This window comes from Mus caroli, chromosome 17, assembly GCF_900094665.2.
Source record: "Mus caroli chromosome 17, CAROLI_EIJ_v1.1, whole genome shotgun sequence".
NCBI classification, from domain to species: Eukaryota; Metazoa; Chordata; class Mammalia; order Rodentia; family Muridae; genus Mus; species Mus caroli.
The window spans coordinates 69,941,470-69,954,373 of NC_034586.1; the positions used below are offsets into that span (position 1 = coordinate 69,941,470).

Here is a 12,904-nt window from a genome sequence, read left to right on the forward strand (position 1 = left end):
CTGACCTGCTTGAGTTCCTGTCCTGACTTCCTTTGGTGATGAACAGCAGTATGGAAGTGTAAGCCGAATAAACCCTTTCCTCCCCAACTTGCTTCTTTGTCATGATGTTTGTGCAGGAATAGAAACCCTGACTAAGACAATTATATTTATTTTATTATATACATTATATGTGATAATAAAGATATCTGTGTGTAATAACATATCTATCACATATTATATATAATATAGATTATAATTATATGTGGTATATAAATAGTATATAATAATTATATATTATAATATATTTACTGTAATATATAAGTCATATAAACATATTGTATAATATAAAATAATATTGTTATGTAATATGTCATAAATGATATGTGATATGATTATATATAATATAGTTATATATATATATATGTGTGTGTGTGTGTATGCCTTAAACAAGAACACCGAGTTTAAAACAATGGCTTTAGATAACTGAGAATCCCTCACATGTTAAGGGAAGAACTCATATTATAGGCAAATAACTTATTTAAATTAAGAGTGCCTGTGATCAGGATGCAAGCTGTCTTAGTGGGTAAAACCACTTGCCACACAAAGGTGATAACCAGTGTTGGCTACCCAGAACCCACGACGGAAGGAAAGAACTCTCAGGAGTTGTTCTCTGACCTCCAGATGCACTCACACACACTCAATAATAATAAAGTCTAAAACTTTTTAAATGAAAGTTTGTGGCTAATTAAACTAATTTGAAGTAGTAATAAGGTTTTTGTGGGATTAAAAAAAAATTCCACGTTGGTAAATTGACTAAATCAGAAGTCACCTGAATAAAATTCTAGATAGTGCCCTCTTGTGGCAAAAACATGCAATTGCTGAATGGCAGTTTTGTCAGATTAAGCCAAATGGTGGCAGTCATTTATTGAGCATTTTTCACATTTAAAGGATTGCCCTAGGCTCTTTTCATGTAAATCAAATTTTAAAAAATCTAAAAATCTAATTTTTAAACAATATTTTAATACAAAGTCTTATGTGTCTTAATCTGGCCTCTAAATACCTCCCTATGTAGCAGAAGATGGCATTGCACTTCTGATCTTTCTACTGGAACTCAAGTGCCGGGGTAAGCACTACCATGTGCTGCATGTGGGATCCAGGGTCTCACACACAGTAGGCAAGCAGTCTACTGAGCTTGATCTCCAGCTCTAAAAGAAAGGATATGAGGAAAGTCATCTTCAATCACAGAGAGCCCTAAAAGTCTTTTCTTACAGGAGAATTCACCACGTGTGTGACAGCTTACCTAGTCTACATCTTGGGAGTTCCCCAAAGGCCTGAACCTTAGGTTTAGTTCCCAGCTTGGCACCAGTAGGAGGTGGGAGAACTTTGTGGGTGGGGCCTAGTGGGATGTCTTTGGGTCACTGAGGAGAGGAGGCATGCCCTCAAAGAGGGACTCTGGCTGTCTTTCCTCCCTCTCTTGGCTAGGAGGTAAACATATGTGTTTAGCATGTTCCACTCTATGCTCCCACCACAATGTGCTGCCTGCTACAGACCCAAAGCAATTGGACCAAACGTTCCTGGACTATGAGCCAAAATTAAACCTTTTCTCTCTATAAGATTATTTTTTCCAGTTATTTGTTTTAGTAAAGGCTCCTTGACACTGTATTCTTCCTTCTGGGTATCACTGAAATCATGTGGGACACAACTGACCTTGGTGTGTCATCCCGCACCTTCCTTATACCTCCTGGGATTCTGAACTGTAATTTCGAAGCTGTCAGTCATCCATCATTCCCTGTTCACAGACCCTAATTGCAGACTGGCAAAATGAAGGAAGATAACAAGAAAGAAAACAGCAGGACCAGAAACTAAGATGGAGGGAGGAAAGGGGGGGGGGGTAAAGACACTGTGAGCGCCCGTCTCGCCAGCAAGAAAGACACCACAATAGGATCCTTCTGCACACGTTTATTGGGAGAGCATTGACTGTGTAGGCGAAAGACCCCGAGCCCTGGGCCTCTCACTCTTATATACTATCAGTTCCCATCCACTCACAGCAGGCCACGCCACCTCACCAGGTACACAGCCTCAGCTAATCAGGGCAGCAGGGGCATATCTCCACCAAAATGGCTTCGCCAGTATCCTGGTACACCTGCGCAGCTCTCACGATGTTTGTGGTTTATATGAGGAAGTCAGGTACAACTCATACAACTTAGCTTCAGTCCCTGGCGCCTTTGGGACTGCCGCCACACCCGCTCCCCGCTCCCCACATCACACCACTCAATAGATACATTGTAAATGCCACAGAAGATCTGGGTCATTTTTTATTCAAGCAATGGTGGTGGTCATGACTCGAGAGGCATTTGGCAAACAAGGAGGAACACTTGCTTGTAACACTATAGTCTGGGTCTTCATTATGTATCCTACTTCAGATCTCTTATGACCCCTGTGTCAACTAACAGTCGAGTCGGTTTATGGACCAAATGATAAAACTGGAGCTCGGTTTCTCAAGCATGTTTGCAAATGGTGTTGAACCCACCCACCCACCTGGGGCGGAGGAGATAAGTATTCAACCACTTTGATTCAGGGTGCTCAGTCCCTCCCTCACAGAACCCGCGTTGCAGCCTCTTTGCGGAAGCCATCCATTCCCCGGAGGCTGAACACCTAAGTGTTCATGTACAACCCAGTTCTCGGGCTCGCTCACACAGGAACCAGGCTCAGAATGCTGAGGTCAGCATATACCAGCAGTTCTCAGCCTGGGGCTCTTGACCCTTTTGGTGGTCAGATATCATATTTCCTGCAGATAAGATATTTACATTACAATTTTTAACAATAGCCAAATTATAGCCATGAAGTAACAACAAAATACTTCTATGGTTGGGGGGTCACCAGAATATGAGGAACTGGATTAAAGGGTCACAGCGTTAGGAAGGTGGAGAACCAGTGACCTGCATTCATCATCTCACTAAACCTTCTGATTTGGGTATAGCACTTTGATTATATTCACCCTCCCATTATCTTCTGTCTCTTATGTCTCTCCTCCCAACTTTTAAAGGCCTGGGTTCTCAACCTGTGGGTCATGACCCCTTTGGGTGGCATATGATATTTTCCCAAGGGGCTACCTAAGACCATTGGAAAACACAGATATTTACTTTATGGTTCATAATAGTAGCAAAATTGCAGTTATGAAGTAGCAACAAAGGTAATTTTATGGTTGGAATCACCACAACATGAGGAACTCCCTGTTAGGAAGATGGAGAGTAACCATTTTAAAAGAACACCAGGGCTTCAGTTTATGTAGAAACCTCCTAATTTTTACAATTTGAAGCTTGAAGTGTAAGATAAAGTAAAATAAAACTAAGTGTGAAACCCGTCTGAACTGGATGAAAGGGGTTTTCTACCCAGATGAGCATCTATCTGGGCAGATCATGCAGATCTTGCATCTGCCATTGGGACTGAGAGCTGATGTTCAACCTACCACTGGGACACATCTTCTAAAATATGTCTCAAGGATCATAAGGAAGAAATTCCAGAAGAAACTTGCTCAGAGCTTCTCCTTCACATCATTGCACACAGCTCTTCAATTTGAATGGTCTACTGTCTTACACATGAACTTCTCATACTTAGAAGTGTTCCTGATAGGTGTTCACACTGTCTGTTGCAACACAATTCTTTATTCTCTCAGGAGCCACTCATGGCTGTATCTTTTTCTTTGTACTCCATAAAACCTGACAATCAAGAAAATCCATAGCAGTGTTGTGAATGAAGTTATGGTAGCTCTAATTGTGAAACCTCCTAGAATACCCGGTGATCACTGGCTGAGACGCTGTACATTTGGACTTAGGTCCAAAAAGGGAATTCCATTATTAAAGCTTATATATATATATATATATATATATATATATATATATATATTCCTAATTAACTAATGCAGAGGAAGCCGGGACCAGTCTTTCATTTAAGCATGCTCTGGGGTCTATGGTGCTTAAACTTGTAAATCTTTGCCACTCTGTAGGCATACAAAAGGTATTCTTTTAATTACTTCTTTAAGCACTGCCCTCAGCCCAGACATTCATTTTTGGTTGGTTGGTTGATTGGTTGGTTGATTGGTTGGCTGGCTTGCTGATTGATTAGTTAGTTGATAAGTTGGTTGGTTGGTTGGTTGGTTGGTTGTTTAAAACAAACATACAAAGTAATTGGTTTTATTATGGCATTTTCATGCATATTTTATTTTTGCCAATCCTCCTCCCCTGCTCGCCTACATTTCCCCTGCTGCGTCCCTTCCTCCCTCTCTGCTTTCATGCCACACAAAGTTTATTTCCCTCTTCTTCCTTCTCCACAAGACCTCTTTTCCCCTCCTAATGATCTCCTTTCTAAATCAATGAACTATATGACCCTCAACATACACATATGAACAGATGCAGATACATATATACACATTAAAATCTAGAACCTGCATATGAAAAAAATCATGCAGTATTTGTCTTTCTGAGTCAGGATTAGGTTGCTTAATATAATAATTTCCAGTTCTGCCCACTTTCCTGAAAATGTTATCATTTCATTTTTCATTTTGTCAGCCCAAAGGTTTTGACTGCAGAACTTCCCCAAAGTGACAAAGAATAAGAAAAAAGTCCTATCTTCAGATCTGACATTGGAAAAAAAATAGAGAACAGGGAAGCTTCTAGATGGGATAGCTAAGAATAAAATGGCCCCTATGAGTCTCCGAAAGGAAATTAGGTTAGAGCTCTCTGGGCAGACAGGAGTATAGGCTGAACAGCCATGACTGTGCATGCCTCAAGCAACTGGAATAACAGGAGACCTATTAACACATACATCATCAGATATATATACGCAAGCAAGACACTGTTCAGTTATAGTTTACAGTTTATAGTTTCAGCAGCTGGGCAGTTTCTCCATAGAAGCTTTGTTCCTTAAAGTTAGGGTTCTTTAAAAGATGAATGGAATGAGGGCTTTCCTAGATTTGGGGTAATCCTTAAACATCTTGAGGTAGAACCTGAGAAGACAAGAAAGGAAGGAATCATTATAAGTGCAACAGCGTAGTGACCAACATAACCAACACAAGTCAACTCAGTTACTTAGCAGCTGATCATTCCTGGGGACCCCGCGCCTAGCATCCACCCACTTCCTCCAGTCTGTTCCTTGTCAACGTTGGTAATTTGTGTGCAGATAAATACAAAATTATATCCAGAGGTGACGGTTATACAATTTTACGAACATACTTGCTAACACTCAAGTTTACATTTAAAAACTGTTAAAGTGGTAGATTTTATGATATGTATAGTTCACCAGATTTTCTAATACACAAAAAGAAAGTACTCCTTTGAGCTCACTTTGCTGAAAACTACAGGAAGTCAAAGCCTCCCAAAAACTTTGGCCAACTGGTGTAATAGCGGCAAAAGTCGGTAATAAAGATAACCAATCTCTCTCCGGGTGGACCTGAGGGCTGCTCGACAGGAGGAGGCCCACATCTGCAACTCTAAAAACCGGTGCAAAAACCCATAGCTGGGAAGGTCACAGCCTGAGTGGGGAAGTTACTGCAACTGTTTTTGCTAAATGGAGAAGCTGTGCCCATCAAAGCGCTGTCTAATGACTCTGTTTATACACACAGATCAGTGCTACTGTCAGCTTTGCCCAGAGAAGCTCCTTTTTGCAATGGGCAGCAATAACGGCAAAGACTCATAATGAGTCACAGGACTGAGAATCAGGAACTGCTAAGCCCCCTGCCATGAGTGGATCACCCTCTCCAAGGCTCAGGAGCACCACAGAAACTGGGACAGGAGGGATGTGAGAGACGGAATGCAGTGAAGTAGACAGCTGGCTATAGAACATGACATCACCATCGCACTCCTGAGTCTACCTGCACATAAAACCTGCACAAGATTAAAACCTGTCACATAAAACCTGTCAATGTCCTGCTGAGACCCTCCCCGCTAGGACCTACAGGCAGGTAATCATAGCTAGAAGGAAGGAGTTCACAGGGACAACACCTCCCTGAGGACCTGTAGGCAGCTAATAGTTGCTGGGGAGGGAGAGATGTCTTCTTCCTCCGGTGGTGTGGCCACCAGTAAGGACACCATGTTCTTGTAAATAATTCCTTACCAAGGACCCTGTAACCAACTCTAATGAGGCTCCCTCAGTCATGAAAGGTCAAGTCAGTAAGGCTAACAGGAGGGCTCAGCAGTCAAAAGCTCTGTTGCACTTCTAGAGAACCCAAATTTGGTTCCCAGCACACATGTCCAGAGGTTTGTAAATCCTTGCCGGTAACTCAGCTCCAGTATCTGATGCTGTCTTCTGAGTGTCCGCACACACACATATGCATACAAACACACACACACCCCACATGTAAATTAAAGTATACCTTTGAAAATAAGATAAAAACATGTAAGAGCAAGAGGAAAACAAAATAGGAATAAAAGACGCATATAATAAAAACACATTATAAATTATGAAAATGCCACGAGGCTCATTATTGTGTCTAACTAAACACCTGCTTACAACAAATAAAATTTACAAAAAGCATGGACAACATTAACTTCAGAGAATCTGCAGCATCTTTTGAAAATATCCTTTCCAGGAGTTTGGGGATGCAACTACAAGGATGGATCTCATTTTGCCCTCTAAAAGGTAGGTTGCAGTCCTAACTCCCAACACCTGAAGATACAGTCATTGCATATGTAATGAACTGAAATAGCCCATACTGATGCAGGGTGGACCCTTAATCCCACAGATCTGAAAAGAGACATGCAGGAGATATATGGGATGAGAAGGTCACAGAAACACTGGCAGAGATTGGAATGAGTCTACCCCAGCCATGGAGAACCAAGAACAGCTAGTCTCCACCAGAACTGAACAGAAAGAAGCAAGGAAGCAAGCCATTCCAGAGAGCACAGCCCTGCCTATACCTTAAGGCCAAACCTCTGGTCTCCAGAATTCTGAAAAGATAGATATTTTTTTTTCCCCCTTGCTCTAAACCATGCAGCTGGGGTCCTTTCCTGTGACAGCCTGAGGAAATTAATGCTGACCAAGTTGTCCTCTTAACTGGTTGAAACTAATGGCCCTTGAGGCATAATAAAGACAAAATGCTCTCTGCTAAAGTGCTTTGGGTTTGAACTGGAAGACAAAAGCGATCATGTGTGCCAGAAGAGCCCGGTCTGCCCTGCTTTGGCTTGAAAAGACCCTGTGTGCTCCGTCTCCCCCGCCAACGCCTGCCATTGCTTCAGGAGCACCGTCACAAAGCCCTCTTGGTCCTAGTAAAAGAGACACCCCTGGCTCTCCCTCCCGGAGGAATATAACCAGAAGGCCTCAATTTGATTTTGACATTGCACCAGCTGGAAACTTCTGGTGGAAATATTGACAGAGAACTCTGTCTATGCTCTTCAGAGACGCTCCATGTACCAGGCAATGCCCTGACTTCTGCCATTCGTTTACTGCCTCTGATGGGCAGCAGGTTCTCCTGAAATGGGCTGTTGCCATGTCTCTCAAAGGCTGTGAACCTTGAAACCCTGTCCCTTTTGAGACAGGAAGTGGTAGGATTAGGTCACAGGAGAAATCGCTGCTTTGCCTATTTCCAAACTGGTCTCAGTTACTATTCAAAAGGAGCTTGTGCCTCATTTAATCCTAAAAGCTATTAGAAAAATCATTAGCCAGACAAAAACACTGAGGTGAGGCAGAAACACCGAGGAGAAAAATTAAGATGCGCTCAGCTCAGTCCTTTAATCCATGTGTTCCTTCTTGGTCTCTAGGCATTCATCTTTCTACAAAAGTTACTTGAAAGTAAGCAGATGATGTCCTATCTATCACCTCCTACCTTGAGAGGGACAGGGTTTCAATGATCCCTAGCCCCTCTCTACCCCTGGCTAAGGGATTAACGATTTGTAGACCAACCCTCCAAGGGGGCGGAGTGAGGGTAGGGGTGTGGCGTAATGGGACCTTAACTGCCTGCAGTTCCAACATGGACCAGCAGATGGAGCACTCGGGGCTCACCTGCTTTCCTTGCTTGGTGATGGCTGGCAATGGTCTCATCCCTGGAGAACAGACACATCAAGAAATACAATGGAAGAGAACTGAACTGACACGTGACATTTCTTTCACCTCTTAACCCACTATCTGAAGTTTCCAGCCAGGTGGTAATAAATCTTATTTGGAGACGAATACTACTATGTAGATGCAACGACCTTGTGACACTATTAATTGTCAACTACCCTTAGGAGGTAGTCTGGTCATACCTGTGAGGGACTGTTTATATTAAGGATAGCCTCAGAGAAATTCCTGTGAAGGGTTGTCCTGATTAAGTCCATTGATGTAGGAAGACCCGTCTTAATTTTGGCAAGACTTATTTCCCTGATGAGGGACCCTGGACTGTCTAAATGAAGAGGGGCAAACAGAGCATATATGTTATGTATGCATTGATTTGTTTTGCTTTCTACTTTTGACTGTGAAGGCAATGTGACGGGCTGCTTCAAGTTCCAGCCACCTTGACGTGCATAGCCCGGAAGATGGAGCCAAACGGGCCCTTTCTTTCTTACGTTGTTTTGTTGTAAAACACTAACAGATCAACAGGAAACAAAACTAAGGCAGACCTCTCTGTTAAAGGTTTACCTGTGGTGGTAAAAAGCTTGCATCCCCAGGAAACAAAGTGTGAAAAATGCAAAAGCAAAGGCTGGAACAGACCAAGTGGCCAAAGCGTAGCCCATCCATTCAATTATCTCGCCCAGGAAATTGGCTCCAGACACATATGTAAACAAGCCACCTGTGTGCAAAAGAATCAAAAAAAGACGGCACTCAGAACAGCGATACCGTGACACTGCATCCCTGTGTCTTATTCCACAACTCACAAAGACAGGCAAAGGAACATAAGCGGGAGGCTCCTTCCACAGCCAGCATTCAGAGGAAGCTTTGCAGAGATGTGGGGGAAACAGCCCCTTGCCTGGAGAATGTTCTGGAATCCTGAGGACTGGCCCTATCTCCCCGAGGGGCTTCCTGCCGGTTTCTTTACAACGGACCACCAGCTTCAAGCAAGACAAGCAAGAGGTGCCGAAGACCTGCTTTTTGTCTCATTCTATGAAAGGACCTCTTCAGGCAGCTCCTTCCTAAGCCTTTCCTGGCAAGGTCAAATGTCAACCGCTAATGGTGCGTTCCAGCCCCACAAAGTGAGACTTAACATGTGTGAGTGATGTGATTCTTGTCTGACCCTCTGATTGTCCACTACCCGGCCCCCCTACACTATACACTGTTCAAGTTGAAAGCAGAGAATATTTGGGTTGGGAAAACTCAGCTGCTGCTGAGATACCCCACAAGATATTTCCTCTCTCAGAACTATCTAGAAATCAAGCTATGTCCAATGACATCCATTATACCCACACTCAAACTTTATGAGCCATATTAAACTAGGAAAGTTGTGACCAAAACGGCTTTTCTCCTTCTATAATTACATTACATTGTGCTTTTAAGTCATTCTATCTCGGTCTCATAACTCGGTTAAAAACTGACCTTGGCAGTCTGGTTTTGTAAGAACTGTCTCTGCTCATCTTTACGTAATTATTAAGCCGAAGTTTTAAAGTGTTGCTGTGGTTAGAATGTGAGTGCTGCCCACAGATTCTTGTGGACACTTTGTCCCCAGCTGGTGAAATGTTTCAGAGGGGTATAGAACCTTTCAGCCATGGGCCCTTGCTGGCAGGTGGAAGGCTATCAGGTATGGACTATAGAAAGAGAAAGACAGCCTGGTTCCTGCCCAAGTTCTCCACTCTCTAGCTGCTATGGAGATTGAAGAAAGTCACCCCATGTTCCTGCCACCAATGACAAGAACTCCCCTAGTATGACAAGGCTTCCTCGCCTGAGCTTCCCCACTTGGACGCTGTGAGCTGATGTCACTCTGTCCAGTAACTTTGTCCCAGCTGTGTGCAAGCTGGCACAAGAAGCGAGCTTCTTTCTATTGCTTTTTTTAAAGATAACCCTGTTCCCCTACCGTTCTGCCCATGATACCTTTGACTGTGTGAAGGACCCTTGTCTATTGCAAAGGGTCTGATTAGCCATGAATATCACGAACGGTCTAACTTAGTTCTTCGGATACCAATTATTATTTTTCAGATAATAATTACCCACTAATCACAAAAGCTTTGTCATCATTAATCAGTAGTTGTCAGTCTACACCAACATCAAATAATCCAGATCATTTTTACTGCAAGCAAGGTCTCTGTTTACATCCAGAAGGAAGGATGGGAACACTGTCCACTTGGTGTGTGGGTCACCTGGTCTGATTCTTTGTCAAACGTTATTGGTCAGACTCACACTCCTACTTTCTTGGGACTGGGTACAGCTGCAAGCTTTCTGGGTCTCCAAAGCGGCACAGTTGTGTGCTGCACGTAGCATGTCCGTCAACAGCAGACTGTACACACCATGGCGAGCCACTTAGACTGTAACAGGCCTTGAACATTCGCCACTGAGGAACACCACAGCTATCACAGTGTCAACACCGCATGGTGTCCATGGTGTGAAAGCCCAGGCCCAGTCATTACCATGCCTGAGGACACAAGTTCAATCCCCGGTACCCACATTAAAGCCAGGCACAGCGGTGCATGCCTATTTTCACAGTGCTGAGGAAGCAGGAACAGGGGGGTCCTGGGGGCTCTGTGGCCACCTGGCTGGATCAGCAAGTGCTAGGTTCAGGGAGAGACTACATCAACAAAAGAAGGTAAAAGTGAAACTGAAGGCGACACCTGACTTCAAACTCGCCTCATGTGGATACTTGCAAGCACCTACATACATGCAAGACAAAATTCATAATTTAAAAAATAATTTTAAGGGAGAAAGTACAGCGTATGATTGAATATAGTATTTAATCTCTGATTATTACAGAGTTATATTAAGTGTCTGTGTTATGGTTTATTATGCCAGTCATTGTTACAACATAATTCTTCTGCTTAGAAAAAAATGAACCGTAAGACAACCCCATGCTGCTCTGGGAAACTTCCAGTAGGCAGGAAGGTAAAATACACAATGTTGATGACGGGAATCATATATAGGCCTCGGCTGAGATCGGTTTGCCTTTTAGATTTTAGCAAGACTGTTTTTTGTAATTCAAAAATTTCAGAATAGGCTGCACTCTATAACCTAGGTGTGCTGGAGGCTGCCAGTGCAGGTTTGTGTAAGAAGGCTGTGATGCTTACATAACAATGAAACCCTCAGCTTTGCTGCTAACACAGGGAGGTAAACGGATAGGCTTAAGTCCTAGGCTGTAACCTATTCCTCATTGCTTATATGCAAGCCTAGTGCCCTCTGTCACCTTGAGGGCACTATGATCTTCTTTCCTTGGGTGGGAGGGAAGTCTCTTGTGGTTCTTGGTCTCTGTCTCTCCCTCTGTGAGTGTGTGTGTGTGTGTGTGTGTGTGTGTGTGTGTGTGTGTGTAACAAGGCTAACCCTGAACTCACTGTATACTAAAGAATAACCTTAAACCCCTGATCTTCCTACCTCCCCTCCTAAGTGTTGGGGTCATAGACATGTGCACCATGCCTGGAGTTAACTGTTCCTGGAGACGTAACGCAGGGTTTTAAGCATGCTAGGCAAGCACTCTACCGACTCAGCGACAGCCTCAGCCCTCTTGGAGCTTTCTTGGGTTCCATAGATGGGACAGAGTATGCAGAGAAGGACAGGCAGCAGCCAAAGTGTATCCAGTGCATGGCTGTGCTGTCACAGACCCACCCCCTTTGTTAATCACTGGGACAGGCTCCATTGGACAACGGGAATCTTGGTGTCAGGGGAGGCCTTACCTCGTGGGATCCTGTAGATGACCTCTCCGGGCTTCCTGAGCTGGCGCAGCATGCAGTCACTGTGGATGTTGATCCCCATCCCCAGAATAAAGAGGAAGACACCTTGGCAAAGAGGAAAAGGAGGCAGGTCAAAAGATTTGTTTTAACTTGGTATTTATCACACAAGATAGGTTGTTGGGGGTTATTTGTTTACTTGTTTGTCTGTTTTGTTATTGTTGTTGGTTTTGTTTGTTTGGTTGGTTGGTTGGTTTTGTGTTTAGTTTTGGGTTTTGGATATTTTATTGTTTTGTTCTTTTGGTTCATTTTGGTTTGGGTTTTAGTTTAGTTTTGGGGCCGGATTCTCAGTGCAGGGGTTACTGACTGCAGACATCCAGCATAGACATAACTATGGCTTAACAGCTTAGTGTAAGCCAAAAGGTAGTGTAGCTAGGGAGAGGAGAGTCCAGCAGGAACTAGTGCTAAAGACAGCCAGGAGTAGTGAGCCACTAGGCAGACTGTGACTTGGGACATTCATAAGGATCAAGCCTGTGCTCTAGTGACGGACTGTTGTTTATCATGAGCCAAGATACTAAACAAAGCGCTCCAATGTCCTGAACATCCTGGACCTAGATTCTCCTTACAAACAGGACGGGAGGGTACCAGACAAATGGCTCTGTCTGTAAAGTGGCTTACAGGCATGAGGACCTGAGTTTCCTCCTTTCAAAAGCCCTCATGGTGACACACATTTGCAGACCCAGCAAAGGGGACATAGATGCAGATCCATGGTACTCCCTGCCCTAAACATATAATTACATATATTATATGTAGTATACATTATATATCACATACATTATAATTATACATCGTATATGTAGACATATAAACCAGTCTAATTTTAGCAAGAGACCTTGTCTCAGAAAACACTGCAGATAGCTGTCCCAAGGAACAGCTCCCACAATTCATCTCTAGCCTCCATGTGCACCCACATACAGACACACAGAAACATGCACACATACACACAAATAAAGTAGGGGGACATTTTTATCATATCTTTTCTTATTCAAGATGACTTTTAAATTTAAATATATTCTAATTAAATTCTTTCCCTCCTCCAAGTTCCTCCAGACCCTCTCCCCCTCTCTACCCACCCAACTTTAAGTTCTTTCTCA

The 12,904-nt window shown here is 43.4% G+C and overlaps 1 protein-coding gene across 1 annotated transcript in view; it reads right to left on the reverse strand.

The window, feature by feature from the left end:
• Positions 1–4,845: 4,845 nt before the first annotated feature.
• The window catches only part of Srd5a2 (steroid 5 alpha-reductase 2), a 28,729-nt gene continuing 20,670 nt past the window's right edge, over positions 4,846–12,904 (reverse strand). The window contains exons 3-5 of the mRNA XM_021150037.1: positions 11,757–11,858; positions 8,590–8,740; positions 4,846–4,984 (exon numbers count right to left, since the gene is read on the reverse strand). Coding sequence (XP_021005696.1) covers positions 4,918–4,984; positions 8,590–8,740; positions 11,757–11,858 — 320 coding nt within the window. The 3' untranslated portion in view covers positions 4,846–4,917. The remainder of the gene's footprint in view (positions 4,985–8,589; positions 8,741–11,756; positions 11,859–12,904) is intronic.